Genomic DNA, 15,246 nt, shown 5'->3' on the forward strand with positions numbered 1-15,246 from the left:
AAGATCTAAGGTAGCCGCTCACCGCAGTGGAAACAGCCCCCCTGCTCGGTTCGGCTCCAAGGGAAGGGGGAGACATGCTTTGTGGCAGAGGGAAGCTCTCTTCTGAGAAAGCACTTCAAAGCTGTCTTTCAACTTCATGAGGACTTGTGTGCATTCACTACCACTCATGAGCGAGCCCAGAACTGTGATTCGCTTCCCTGTGACCTTGGCCCCTTCACCAAGGTTACCATGCACAATTCAGTAGTGTCATTATGAAGGGTATATGCTGTTTCCATACGTCTCCCCAGCATGCATACTTAGGGCCAATGCATTTTTCCAGTTTAGTTTATAATATTTTCCATGCCTCTTTCTTCCATTTTTTCCCCTAGAAAATTCAACCTGCCTCTATCCTGAACGCCGGTTACAGTATTATCAGAGATAACACCCATTATTTTTCTTTCCCTTGCTAAAAAAGATGAGGGGAATGTGACTTAAAAAAACAAGTTGAACGTTTAAGACGGAAGTCCGATGCAGGCAGGGTGACGGTGGAATGGCCTGGCGGCGGAGTGCGGGGCTCCAGCGGGAGCGGGGAGGGCGTCCCAGCCCCCCCCCCCCACTCTGCCCAGCAGCCCGCAACTTCCAGCCCGGCCAGGCCGGCGGCCAAGCGCGCACGAAATACCTCCCTCTGAGGAAGAAACGGCTCCCACCAGGGCAGCAGGCTGGAGGGGACGAGGTCAGGGCACTCCGGTCACCCTCCCGCAGGACAAGAGCATCTGCTCGGAAGGGGGGTGGCGGCGGAGGGGAAGGCTCACCACCTCTAGTTTCCATCAGGAAGTTGAGAGCCCTCAACAGATCAACTGTGAAAATAAAATCTCTAAGAGCTCCGTGTTAACAGTCTCCTTTAGAAGACAGGGTGACGGTGACACTGCCTTTTCAAAAATCCAACAGTCCTGCGGGCTGCGGGCGGAGGTCTCCCCGGCACACAGCGCCTCCGGCTCCGGCCGGCTGGGGAGGGGCCGCCCTGCACCCCTGCACCCGGCGGAGCGACCGGCTGGGACAGAGGAGCTGAGCTCCAGGCACGGGAAGGACTCGACATCTCACCGCGTTCTCGGGCTCCACTCGCTTTAAAACCGATTTAAGGTGTGTCGGGCAGGCTTAGGTGGGAAGCGCGGGGACGCTCCGGAAACGACCAGGGGGCGTGTCCCGCCGCCAGCCCCGCCCAGTGTGCTTATCGCCGAGGGGACGCCCCCAGGCCGCGCCCCCATCGCCTGGAATCGAGGTGCCAGCAGGTCGGGACCGGCGGGTGCTCTGGGGACCCCGGGACCCACGCACACCGTCCCCGGGGCGACGGCAGAAGAGAGTTTGCAGGGAGAACAGGGGAGGAGGCGAGGGGCAGGGGGAAACTCCCGAGATAACGGATAAAACCCAAAAAGTGGATCTAAGTGTGAGAAGAGAAAGCATCCAGTCTCCCTCTGTCAGGCAGAGCTCTAGAGAGACGGCAGGGGTGAGACAAGTTGCTCCGGGAGCGGGTGCCCCGGGCCGCTCTGCCGGCAGCGGACGCGCAGGTGCGAGGCTGGCGTCTGTCTCCATCTGCAGGCCTTCCGACTGCTTTGCTCTTGGCTCAAGTTTTATTGGTCAATATTAGTCATCAGTTAATAAGAAAAATAGTTTCTAAGTGTCTTTTTTTCCCACCCACCCCCCCCCCCGCCCCCCCCCAACACATCCCCTCCCCTGCTCCCTCCCCCCCCCCCAACTCTGCCCAGCAGCCCGCAACTTCCAGCCCGGCCAGGCCGGCGGCCAAGCGCGCACGAAATACCTCCCTCTGAGGAAGAAACGGCTCCCACCAGGGCAGCAGGCTGGAGGGGACGAGGTCAGGGCACTCCGGTCACCCTCCCGCAGGACAAGAGCATCTGCTCGGAAGGGGGGTGGCGGCGGAGGGGAAGGCTCACCACCTCTAGTTTCCATCAGGAAGTTGAGAGCCCTCAACAGATCAACTGTGAAAATAAAATCTCTAAGAGCTCCGTGTTAACAGTCTCCTTTAGAAGACAGGGTGACGGTGACACTGCCTTTTCAAAAATCCAACAGTCCTGCGGGCTGCGGGCGGAGGTCTCCCCGGCACACAGCGCCTCCGGCTCCGGCCGGCTGGGGAGGGGCCGCCCTGCACCCCTGCACCCGGCGGAGCGACCGGCTGGGACAGAGGAGCTGAGCTCCAGGCACGGGAAGGACTCGACATCTCACCGCGTTCTCGGGCTCCACTCGCTTTAAAACCGATTTAAGGTGTGTCGGGCAGGCTTAGGTGGGAAGCGCGGGGACGCTCCGGAAACGACCAGGGGGCGTGTCCCGCCGCCAGCCCCGCCCAGTGTGCTTATCGCCGAGGGGACGCCCCCAGGCCGCGCCCCCATCGCCTGGAATCGAGGTGCCAGCAGGTCGGGACCGGCGGGTGCTCTGGGGACCCCGGGACCCACGCACACCGTCCCCGGGGCGACGGCAGAAGAGAGTTTGCAGGGAGAACAGGGGAGGAGGCGAGGGGCAGGGGGAAACTCCCGAGATAACGGATAAAACCCAAAAAGTGGATCTAAGTGTGAGAAGAGAAAGCATCCAGTCTCCCTCTGTCAGGCAGAGCTCTAGAGAGACGGCAGGGGTGAGACAAGTTGCTCCGGGAGCGGGTGCCCCGGGCCGCTCTGCCGGCAGCGGACGCGCAGGTGCGAGGCTGGCGTCTGTCTCCATCTGCAGGCCTTCCGACTGCTTTGCTCTTGGCTCAAGTTTTATTGGTCAATATTAGTCATCAGTTAATAAGAAAAATAGTTTCTAAGTGTCTTTTTTTCCCACCCACCCCCCCCCCCGCTCTGTGTGTGTTGTTCTGTTTTTAATTGAGTTAATTGGATACCACGGTCAGGTGTATGTGTGTTCAATCACAGCCGTTAATTATTCCTTTTTCTTAAATTCTTGGTTTCCATAGCTGGAGCCTTTCTCTATTTCAGTCACTCCTATCAGTCGGCGGACTCCAAAGGAAGCTTTAAAATAAGAAACAGGTGAGGTTAGACTGATTGCTGGCAAGCTGGAAAAGTCGTCATGGGGGTGGGCGGACCTTCGGCCTCAGACTTCGCTGGGGCGGGCAGGCCGGCCTTTTCCCCTCCTCCGCCCCTCCCTGCCCTGCCCACTCAGCCTGTCCCGGCGCCGGCCGGCTCTGCTCCCCCACCAGCCCGGGGGGAGTGTGCGCCCGCTGCGGGGCGCAGTTCTCAGCCAGGGCTGAGGGCCGTAGTGCCCAGCCAGGTACCCAACAGACCGGGTGCCCAGCAGTGCACTCAGGAATGCAGGGCCTCGAAAGCGTCCTGGGAACCTCATCCCATCACACCAGCCCAAGCCCCTAACTGCCCGAGCGCAAACCGGTGGCCCAGGCCCTCCCCACACAGCTCTCGGAACGAGATGCCAGGCGGGCGGATGGCCGGCCAGCTTTCTGGACAGATGGCCCTGGAATCTAGCTGTGGCCTTCACGGCCCTGTGGCTCAGTGGCCAGAGCAGCTCTCTGAGGCCGGCAAGGCTCAGGGTGCATCCCGGCTCCCAGGTGACCATCTCCAGGCCTGGGCGCCGCGGCCGGCACATGGAAGACTCCCCACCTCAAGCCGCGCCACCACGCCCGTTCATTACCTGCCCCGACAAACCCCAGGAACGTCAGGATCAGAAGAGGAGACCCGCTGGCAAAGACGCCTAAGACAAAACTGAACAGAGGAGACAGGAGAAGTGTGGCCCACAATAGGAAGTTCAGGAGTGTCCACGGCCGCCGGGCGGGTCTGAACTGCTCCCCCGGAAACACGCCCTTCTGGTTATACACCTCCTGCAGCGCATCCTGAAACAGTCAACCAGAAAAGTGGCCTCTTCGTGTGCTGTTGTTACAACCCCACAGTGAAAAATGACTCAACCTATAAATAAAGTGGACGGGCCATGCAGGCTGCGGGTGGGAGATGAAGTTGGCATGACCTTCGTGGAGAACCTCTGTGGCCTGTACCAAAAGCCTGGAAACTACAAACCCTTCGACGGGGCAGCTCTCCTAGGAAAATTATCAGCCGGTGCCTGGTACGCGACGTACACCTTCAACACCCAGGACTGCAGTGTCGGCCGGCCCCTCGCTGTCTCCTGTGACATCTCCAGGGCGAGGGTGGCGGCCACCACCTGCTGGGAGTCCAGTGGCCTGGCGTCACCCCCCGCTGGTTTTGCCACCCACAGAAAGATATTTAACCTCTCCTTCCTCCGTGTCCTGGTGGCTAATGATGGGAGGACAGAGGACCGGGTGAGGACATGAGAGCATCCTCAACAGGGAAACGGTACACACGCTCAACCCCGAGCGCCAGCTGCCTGAGAAACTGCGATGCTGACATAGATTTCTCTGCAGCCACGACACGTCACATGCTAACAAGGAGATACACTCACGATAGTTTGTTTTCTGAAAGAAGTTGTGCCACATAATTCCGCTTAAGTAAAAATATGTACGCCTATATATCTGTCTAGGACGGAGTCTGGAAAGATGCACACCCACATGATTTGAATTACCCGGGGGGAGTAAATCTCACCTGTCCTCATTTTTTTTTTCTATTTTATTTTCTGCATTTAGCTTTCTACAGCTGTGTTGTGTATTACATTAAAAACAGGGCAGGGGGATTAACAAACACCCAGCCTCACAGCCTCTTCCAGCTTGTGATCAGGCACCAACTGCCCGCTGGTCGACGGGGCACGGGGCAGGCACCACAGGTCCTGTGCGGTCAGGAGCCACTGCGACCGTTATGCCCGTGTGTACACCTCCGGGCGACCACACGAGCCCCCACCAGAAGGCCCTCCCCTGTGCAGCCCCAGAACGTCTTCAAACCCGCTCACTCGGCCAGCTCCACTCTGACCACCGGCCCCACGCAGACGGGCCATGCCCTCCTTCTGCTCCCAGAGCACCTGTTGGGGGGGAAGCAGGGGCGCCCTGGGGCTCTCAGCGAGCTCACGGGTCAGGTGAACCGGGCCCGGAGGCTACCCAGAGACAAGAAGGCAGGACCTAGCCCCGCAGGAGAGTCCACTGTGCTTACAGATTTGCACCAAGTTTGTGACAGGCCTTTTGATCACCTGAATAAAACACACACACACATGTGACCCTAACGCAGATGCTCATGTACAATCTCACCCACTGCCTGCCATCGGCACCCACACCTGGCCGTCCTCCCTGTGGGGTGGGCCTCCAGGCCGTGGTGGTAGCCTCTGTCCCATCCTGACCTGTCAGTAATCCCACACACACCCAAAGGCTTCCCCCGTCGCCGCCCCTCCCACCAGCAGACAGCACCCTGCGCCCCCGAAGGGCCCGCTCCTGCTTCCCAACGTTTCTCCAGATGCCCCTGACCCCCCCTTGCCAGGCCCCGTCACTCTGGGAGGGCGCAGAGCAGGGTCCAGAGGCCAACCCGGCCACCTCCAGCCAGGCACTCAACTCCAGGAGCAGAGTCCCCTTGTCCGTGTCCTGCTCGCAGGTGCAGGTGGCATTAGACCAGGGGAAGGTCACCCACTCTCCTGGGGAGGGACCTGCCACACACACTGCTGCTTGTGTCACTCAGACATCGCGTCCTTTCTCCTAACCCTGACGCCTTGCTTCACCAATCTCCTCTTTCCTCTTTCTAACCTCTGTTGAACGTGCTTATTGTGGAACTTTAGAGAAACTGACCCCACCTAAACCATCAACATCTCCAGCCTCCCTCACCGTTTTCCAGTCCCTCCCTCGCCCCAGCCCTCGGGGGCTCCAGGCCCTCTGTCATTACAGGCCCCTTTCCTTCACCGACCCCGCCTGGTCAGCACAGCAAGCATGGGGGAGCATAGCGGGGGGGCAGAGGCCGGGAGACCTGGGGACAGTTCCACCCACAGGATAGTCACCTCCTTCTCAGGACCTTAGTTCCCACATCTGCAAAATGGGTAAACTGTCTGGAATGACCTTCAAGGCCCTTTGGTGACACCGAGGTCTGTTTCCACATGATGACCGGAGCTCACTGGTAAGTGACCAGAGGCGTCAGTGTCTCTGGAAACACGTGTGTTACAGCAGGACCAAAGCACCCAGTTTGGCTGCTTCAGGGTCTGCGTATTCCCTGGCAGGGGGCAATGGGGCCGAAGGTGGTGCAGACACCCTACTCACAAGACGGGGAGAAAGGGCTTCTCGTGCTCGGCTGGGGACATAACGGGCAGGCTCTTTGAAGCACAACTTAGAGACATTTCACAAGGGACCAGAGCCTCCTACCACCAGTCACGGCGTTAACATCTGGCAGAAACGCTCCCACACGTGCCCTGCTGCATGGGGAACAGCAGAAAGTTCATAAATAGTTCATAAATGTTCACAGGTAGGAAGATGACTAGCCAAAACGGGGCGTCATCACATGGGAAACACACACGATGGAGCACAGCATCTAAAGGGGTGAATTAAATCCATGTCAACGCTGACAGATGTAACAAACAATGGTCACTAAAAACAGAATAAATGGGAGAACGTGACACACAGTGTGGTTCCTGATGCAAATTACAATATAAGTGACATGAAAAGCGATAAAAAATGTATATGTCTCAATATTATGGAAAAACATAGCAAATAATAGAAAATACCCAAATAAATCAGTTATGTCAAAACCTGTCACTTGCTGTATTTGCATCAGGTTGTTTTAGAAAGTAACCCTTAGAGATGAAGACAAGGCCTGTGGTCCCATCCCCGCCAGGAGTCATCACACTTCAGCTGGTGGTCTCCATCCCCAGGAAGGGCTTACACCTGCACTCCTGTGCTCGGGTACCTCCACGATAATGCACGGTACTGCGCCTACACTTGGTGATTCTCTGTGAATAGCATCACACTATACGCCTATTGCAATCTGCTTTTCTTTACACCTACTTTCTCAAGATTCATTTAGATTGATAATGTGCAGTTCATTCATTTTAACTGAATCACAGTTAAATGAATACACATACATAATGTATCTATTTCCTAATAATGCACTTCTGGGTTATTTCTCATTTCCTGCTAAACAAATACTGTTGATTGCAAATGTCACTCTTTGTAAGAGTTTCAAACTTTTAAAAAAATATTTATTTATTTATTTAGCTGCGTCGGGTCTTAGCTGTGACACGCGGGATCTTTCGTTGCGGCGCGCAGGCTTCTCTCTAGTTGTGGCGCGTGTGCTCCAGAGCGCCGTGGGCTCAGTAGTTGCAGCACACGGGCTTAGTTGCCCCGCAGTATGTGGGATCTTAGTTCCCCGACCAGGGATCGAACCCACGTCCCCTGCATTGGAAGGTGGATTCTTAACCACTGGACCACCAGGGAAGTCCCTTCAAACTTTTAAAACCTGACCCTGATCCAGAGATGCATTCTCTTTTGCAGCCTCATGCATACAACGTTTTTCTGCCCATCCACCATGTGATGCACACACACACTCTATCCCTTTTTATTTAGGTTTCTTTTTCTTCTGGAGAGTTTTATTGTTCTTAGAAATCACACATTTCATCCAAGTTTTCAAATGTAGGAGCATAAAGTTGTCATATTGCTCTCATACTAGTTTCACTCCTTGCTCTTTGGTTGTGTCACCGTTTTTATTCCCATTAATGCCGGCACTCTTTTTTAATTGGTCAGTCTTGCCCAAGGCTTTCTATTTTATTAATATCTTTAAAAAAAAGCTTTTGGTGCAATAGATTCACTCTTTTGTAGCTTTGCTTTGTGCTTAAATAATTTATGCTGTTTTTATTTTCTTTGTTCTCTCTCTGGGTTTACTCTATCTTGTGTATGTTGGCATAATGCATATGTGTGCATATGTGTACACACATATATGTACATTATATACGTTCTTTTTAGCTATCCTATTCCAGACTTGGGTTTCTTGAAGCTGACGAAACCCATGTTCATCAGTTCTAGAAGTTGTTTTTTTTTTTGCGGTACACGGGCCTCTCACTGTCGCGGCCTCTCCCGTTGCGGAGCACAGGGTCCGGACGCGCAGGCTCAGCGGCCACGGCTCACGGGCCCAGCTGCTCCGCCGCACGTGGGATCCTCCCGGACCGGGGCACGAACCCGTGTCCCCTGCATCGGCAGGCGGACTCTCAACCACTTGCACCACCAGGGAAGCCCCAATTCTAGCAGTTTTATGGTTTGTGTCTGACAACTGCTCTTCACTATTCTTCCCACCCTCCTCTTGACTTCCTAATTGTTACATTCTGGACCTCTGTTTATCCTCTGGATCTTTTAAGCTTCCTTTTTACATTTTCACTTCCTCTGTGCTGCATTCTGAGTAATGTTCTCAAAACCTGCCAGCTTTACTAATTGTCTCTTCAGCTGTATCTAATCTGTTAACTAAGATTTTGCTGTCAGTTAGTAGCTTTCTCATGCCTATACATTTTACCTGGTTTTTCTCAAATCTGTCTCATTTTTTAATAGGTCTTGTGCTTTGGTTTTCAGTCCCTTCTTTTCTGCTTAATCATTTCAAGCATACTGATTTGAGTCTGCCTGGTAGTTCCATTAGCTGAAGTTTCGGGAGGGTTTAATTTTTCTGTCTGTCTGTTGTACTTGCCCATCGTGGATTGTGGTTATGAGTGCGTCTCCAGCAGAATTTTTCGGAAGAAACCTCGGGCAGCTCAGGTTTGGAGTCGTGTTCTTGTAGTTTTACATGTGCTTTTCTCAGGGACTCTAGAGAGATTCACCTAAAACCACTTTTTATGCTGATATTTTGGCTTAGTTCTTCTTGAACTATGCTGTTAGTAGAACTTCAATCCCCACACCTGTTTGAGGACAGTGTTGTGATTATGAATGACCAGGGAGACGTTTAGAGACCAAGGGGGGAAAGGCAACTTCAAAGTCACTTCCTGTGCTGGCAGTTACACTTTCCAGTTTAACCACTTGAGGGCAAAACTTCACTAGGGTCTTTAGTTCCAACTTCCAGCCCCAAGTGAGGTCAAATCTTTGTTCTCTGCTTCCAGGTAGGCATTAAAACTCAAGATTTCAGGTTGGGTGGACCAGCAAACTCCTGGAGCTTCATCTCACAGCCTTCCTACCTGGATTTCAGTCTCACCTCCTCTTTTGCTCCCTAGACATTTCTCTTACTTTCTTCAGCACTTGTCAACGCATCTAAAAGGATATGTGTTTTATACTAGAAGGACTTTCTGACTATCCAAGCCTCCCCTATTGCTGAAGATGATAACCTAGTGTCCTGTTTGTTTGTGTGTATAAAATAACCTTGGTACACACAGTATAAAGGCAGGGGTGAGGCATGTTGCGGGGGATGGAGGAGGGACCGGGTGGGGTCATCATAAGAAGCCTGTCCCATCATCTATATTGTGCCTTACCTATTAAATCGTATATATACACATACACACGTACATAATGCGTGTTATATGTCTAATTTCTTTTACATGAAAAAATGAAACAAGTGTGATAAAATGTTATTGCCAATGGTTATACAAGCATTATGAAATCCATTACACTTTTCTCTAGTTTGTTAATTCCGCAAAAGTTAGGAAAAAATGAAAGACTAAGAGGATTGGAAAGAAGAATTTGAGAGTGGCACAGCACTCCTGTCTCCAGAGGGAGCCAACGTGCTACCTGCCTGCCCTGTTAGCTGCCCTTTTGAACCCTCTTTGTGAGACCCCGAGAAGAGGGTGGGTGTGGGGAGAGCTGAGCGCCTTTACCTTCTCCTGGTACAGTTTATGAAGCCACTGAGCCGCTTCCTTCTCATCCAGCGGGATCTCTTCCAGAGGAAATCTCCTGTTTTATTAAGAAGATTGAAAGCAAAGTGAATTACCAGATGACATCAAACTGAAAAGAGGAAAAATAAATCATTATACATCAGGGTTAACTGTCAGCCCTGCCTTTTCTATTCAAATCTGACTCTCAATGTCTAAAAACACACACACATCAAAGTAACTTCTCGGGCATTCCCCCATGCCCGCTGGGACTGCAGGGAACCACGGAGGGGCCGGGAGGTGCTTCATGTGCCCGGGAGCGCGGAAGCCTCGCCCGGGGACACCCAGAAGCACTGAGCTGAGCAGATTGCGCCCCCCAGCTCCGTTGGGAAAACTGACCGTTCATTAAGCAGTTTTGGTCTTAATAGTTTGTTCTTTGGGAGTGACCATGGCTGAGAGTGTCTTTTATGAGGCAAAGAAGAGTTTGTGTTTCACAAATGAAATTCATTTGCTTCAAATATGAAAAGCAGTAGAGATTTCGAAACTTTAATCTCAATTAACAAACGGCTGTGGCTTCAATGATGACACTGACGACTGCACAGGCCAGATCACCAGCTGAATTACCAGCCCCATGAGGGGAGGTGTCTACCCGGTAACACAAGCCGGGCAAGGACCGCTTTCTACGGCAACTGTAGTACCTCGGGATCGCCAGGAGGGGCTGCTGAGCGCACGTGTGAGCAACAGTAATTTCACAAGGGACCGCGGTCATCCCGGGGGCTGGCTGCCCACCTCAGAGGGCCCAGGGTGAGAGCAGAGCCACGAGAAAAGTCCACGGCCAGCAGCAAATCTCCATGTTTTTAGGGATCTCAACCTCTGGTTTTTAAAATAAATTTATTTTTATTTATTTATTTTTGGCTGCGTTGGGTCTTCGTCGCTGCGCGCGGGCTTTCTCTAGTTGCAGCGAGCGGGGGCTGCTCTTCGGTGTGGTGCTTTTCATTGCGTTGGCTTCTCTTGTTGCAGAGCACGGGCTCTAGGCACGTGGGCTTCAGTAGTTGTGGCACGCAGGCTCTAGAGTGCAGGCTCCGTAGTTGTGGCGCACGGACTCAGTAGTTGTGGCCCATGGGCTCTAGAGCGCAGGCTCAGTAGTTGTGGCACACGGGCTCAGTAGTTGTGGCACGCGGGCTCTAGAGTGCAGGCTCCGTAGCTGTGGTGCACAGGCTTCTCATTATGGTGGCTTCTTTTGTTGTGGAGCATGGGCTCTAGGTGCGTGGGCTTCAGTAGTTGTGGCACACAGGCTCTAGAGTGCAGACTCCGTAGTTGTGGTGCATAGATTCAGTAGTTGTGGCCCGCGGGCTCTAGAGCACAGGCTCAGTAGTTGTGGCGCACAGGCTCAGTAGTTGTGGCATGCGGGCTCTAGAGTGCAGGCTCAGTAGTTGTAGTGCGCAGGCTCTAGAGCGCAGGCTCAGTAGTTGTGGAGCATGGGCTTAGTTGCTCTGCTGCATGTGGGATCTTCCCGGACCAGGGCTCGAACCCATGTCCCCTGCATTGGCGGCCGGATTCTTAACCACTGCACCACGAAAAAGCCCAAAGCCCTACCTTCCTGTCTCTAAAAGTTGAGAACTTTGGTTTTTGTGGGTTATACCGATCCAACTTTACCATCCATCTTGTAAAACTTCCCAGTTTTACAAGCACACACGCAACCAGACATCTGAGCGATGCTGGGCCACATGTCACGCAGCCTCTGGGAGACTCCCCTGTACGCTCAGAGGAGAGAAGACTTAGAACCTCCTAGTAAACAAAATGGTTTAACTCTGTGGACCCGAAAGGTGCTGGGGACCTCCAGGAGCACACGGTGAGAGGTAGTGCTTGAAGGGTTTGCCACAGGTGATGTCTCAGGAAGGGAAGGAAGTTGGAAGGGGTCTGTCCACAGAGGGATGATGGCCCAAAGTGTCAAACTCATGTGACTGTTCTCCCCTGTATTCACATTAGCACACACAGGTTCTGTTGTATGTCTGTTATATGCAGGACAAAATATATAAAATAAGAATTTTAAACGATGAGATAAAACATAAATACAACTCTGGAGTTGACTCCACTTTGAGGACGCTGGCCCCACCTGCCAGCATGGACACAGGAGAGCCTCAAGTCACCATCCCCAAGGCCCTGGCCATGCCCAGTCTCAGGCCCCCGGGGAAATAAGGCACAACTCCACTGGGTCACAGGAACCTTGTCTTCTTTGATTACAGGTATGTTTTGGACTCACTGGGATATTGCTTTTACTCAAGACACCCGTTTGGTAATACAAAACAATAAGTTGAAACTTTTAGAAATTCTAAGAATATATTTATTAAGATGTGATTGGGTGAAATATAGCCTCACATTTTCTGCAACAAAGGGGAAAACGAGCAGATTAAAGCACCACGTGGAGGGGCGCTACAGCATGGAGGGGCACCACTGCTCTCCAGCTGGAGCTGAGCGCCCACGTGGAGGGGCGCTACAGCCTGGAGGGGCACCACTGCTCTCCAGCTGGAGCTGAGCGCCCACGTGGAGGGGCGCTATAGCCTGGAGGGTGGTGTGAGCATTGGCCTGCAGCTGGACCAGGCGGGCTCCCCCAGCTCTGCCACCTACCAGCTCTGACCTCGGGCGGCTAAGGCTGCCAGAGCCCTCCTACCCAGGGACAAAAGCAGGATCTGCCTCTGAGGGCTCCCGTGAGGGTGACCGGGACCATCCAGGGCCCCAGAAAAATCACCCGTTCCCTGTTGGCCACCAGTGGTCAGCCCCCGGCCAGGGGTTCTAGAGAGCTAAGGGCAAGGGTCCTGGGCTCTCCCTTGAACCCGGGATGGAATAAGAGACCCTACAGCGACTTTGAGCTAGTCCTCTGTGAACGTCAGAGGGAAAAAGCCACCCAGCTTCCTGTTTATCTTCATAAAATGATTCCTGGAAACTTCCTACACTGGGGCAGGAGAACTGAGTGGTACTTTTTAAAAAAAACTTGTCCTGGCTCAAGCTCTCAAGAAAGAGGGCCGGTCAGAGCCTCCTTGGGTCAGACTGACCAGGATGGACACCAAGTCGGTGGTGGTCAGTGGCCGACATGGGGCTGACACAGAGACGGGGCTATGTGGTTTATACACACAGGAACGTCCTGCCTTTCTGGGCACATGTGAGTGAAACAGGAGACTGGCGAGTTCAAACAGGACGATCCAGACAGCACATGGACCTGGAAGGCCTGCCTGGAATTAGGCCTGGAGCTGGAATCAGGTCAGAACACCACTTAATGAATAGAGCAGCCCCCAGGCTGTGCTTTAAGGCAAAAAGATTTTGGGGTGGGCTATCTTTTCTTCACGAGGCAGAAAAACATGGAGCATCAGAGCGTGGCGTGGCGGAGAGACACAGCGACCTCCGGCCACAGCCCTAGTCCCTGACCTTGATCTTGTGTTACAGACATGGAGCCCGCTCTCCCAGTGGAGCCTCAGGCTCTGCCAGTGGCTCTGGACGTCTGGACATTTCACCAAGGCCACGAGTCACTCGGGATGGAACCCAAAAGGGATTCTGTTCCCCTCTGACCCTGAGATTCCTGCCCCTCTGGGCCAAAGCCACCAGTGCCAGCAAAAGTCACTCCATAAGCAGTGCAGCGTCAGGCTGTAAGGTTCCGCGTGAGGGAGACCCTGCACTAATCAGCTCAGAGAGATGCGGGTTTCTATCCGGGGTGAAAGATCAGCACCGTGGCGGGGCGGGGAGGGGGCGGAGCCAGCCGCAAGGGTGAAAGATCAGCACCGTGGGGGGGGCGGGGAGGGGGCGGAGCCAGCCGCAAGGGCTTCCGCGAAGGTGGGAGGACAGGGTGCAGGTGGCCTCTCCCATTATGGCCCAACAAACCGGAGAGAAAGACGGTCACTTAGTCATTTCCCTTCCTCTGCTCCCCGAGTGGCGCCTGGAGCCCTGCCCACCGAGCACTTTCTGCATCGCCGGCCCCAGGGCAGGGCTTGGGATGGGCCCTGGGAGCTCCCCCGCCCACGGAGCACCTTTCTGCCTCTGCAGCAGTGAATCCTTTCAGAAGCTCCCTTTCCTGTGCATACAGCAGAGACGCAATAAATGCTCACTGCACAGACCAACGGGAATAGTTTCTGATAACCTGGGGACATTTTAAAGGCCATATGGGGCCCCTCCTCGGGCTGAGTTTCGCTCCTGGGGGATCCTCGGGTGTCCCAGGGGGGGCCATCCGGAGCTGCCCTGCGGTTCACCAGTTCAGTTCCGGGCGGGGCTGCCTCTGAGCCAATGGGGTGTAGGCTGGCTGGGTGGAACCTCCCAGCTCAGACCAGGCGCCAGGAGCCCTAAGCCCAGCACGTGGCCCTGACCCCCCCTTCTCTCCCAGGTGGTCTGCATGGCTGTGCACCATGAAGAGGGGGACACGTGTGCGTCCCATTCAGACGGGGACAGCTTGTCCTCCTGTCTATTAAAGTTCTACTTGCTGTCCAAGGTTTAGCTCAGAAGCCTCCTCCAAAAAGCCTCTGCTCCCTCCAGTGGGAGGGGTCACGCCTCCCTTGGAGCTTCTGGAACATTCCTCCTGTAAGTCGCACCCACTCCTTTGCTCTGTACCGTCCCCACCGCGTGCCCGCCCTGGAGGGTGGAATGCCGGCCACCTCCACGTGGGGGCCGCCGGGAGGCAGCCCGGAGGTGGGAGGAGCTGGCCCCAGTCCCACCCCCCTGCCGGCCTCGCCCCTGTGGGCCCCTGTCTGCTCCTGTCTGCTCACCTCACACACATGTCCGCCTCATACTTCTTCCCGTAGAGGATCCCCAGCAAAGACGGGTTCTTGTTTCCTCGGAAGTTCAGTGTGACGTCGTAGACAGCTGCGACTGCAGAGAGAGGGGCAGAGGGTGACAGGTGCCAGCTGACATCCGGCAGCAGGGCCACCGCGGCTCTTGACCTGCGTTGCGCTCCTTTTGCCACTTCTCTCTTATTGGGGCATTTAGTTGACTCACATCTACCATACTTACGGGCACGTTCGTGTTTAAAGCCACCGTTTCCTATCCATCCTGTCCTTTGTCCCTTTCATCCTGCCTTCCTTTTGGATTAACTGGATATATATTTTTTCCTTTATAAATAGGCTTTCAGTTATATACCTTTTTAAATTATCATTTTAGCTGTTTTCCACTAACTAGTATTTTATCACCTCAAAAAATGACACGAGAATCTTACAACATGTAAATCCATCCGAGTACTCAGTTCTCCCTTTAACGCCACTGGCATCCTGTATTTTACACGGAACTCACTCATCTGGTTTTTGGCAAATCACTGACTTCGCGTCTTGCTTTGCTCGGAGCCGGGGCTGGAGACAGTCCCAGCGGGTGGCTCTTACCTGTCCCACGGAGGCACTGGACCGCGGTGGTGAAGCCCTTGGTCCGAGGCAGCAGGTGGTACTTGAGGACGGGCAGCCCCTTGGAGGCCGCCACCTCCATGCTGACCCGATGTTTCTTCTCCGTGAAGCGCGTGCCCTCACAGTACAGGAGAAACTAAGACACAGACAGGGGACGGAGGTCAGTGCGGTGCTGGCGACCGGGCCTGGAGCCCGACAGGCTCCTCATCGCCCGTGTACGTGCGCCACCCCC

At 54.1% G+C, this 15,246-nt stretch overlaps 1 protein-coding gene across 1 annotated transcript in view; it reads right to left on the reverse strand.

The window, feature by feature from the left end:
- Positions 1-2,817: 2,817 nt before the first annotated feature.
- Positions 2,818-15,246, reverse strand: part of AGPAT3 (1-acylglycerol-3-phosphate O-acyltransferase 3) — a 24,637-nt gene continuing 12,208 nt past the window's right edge. Inside the window, exons 4-8 of the mRNA XM_007452497.1 lie at positions 14,997-15,150; positions 14,391-14,493; positions 9,649-9,724; positions 3,628-3,826; positions 2,818-2,993 (exon numbers count right to left, since the gene is read on the reverse strand). Of these exons, the coding sequence (XP_007452559.1) occupies positions 2,905-2,993; positions 3,628-3,826; positions 9,649-9,724; positions 14,391-14,493; positions 14,997-15,150 (621 nt within the window). The 3' untranslated portion in view covers positions 2,818-2,904. The remainder of the gene's footprint in view (positions 2,994-3,627; positions 3,827-9,648; positions 9,725-14,390; positions 14,494-14,996; positions 15,151-15,246) is intronic.

The sequence above is a fragment of the Lipotes vexillifer genome, unplaced genomic scaffold (genome assembly GCF_000442215.2).
Source record: "Lipotes vexillifer unplaced genomic scaffold, Lipotes_vexillifer_v1.1 scaffold545, whole genome shotgun sequence".
Lineage (NCBI taxonomy): Eukaryota > Metazoa > Chordata > Mammalia > Artiodactyla > Lipotidae > Lipotes > Lipotes vexillifer.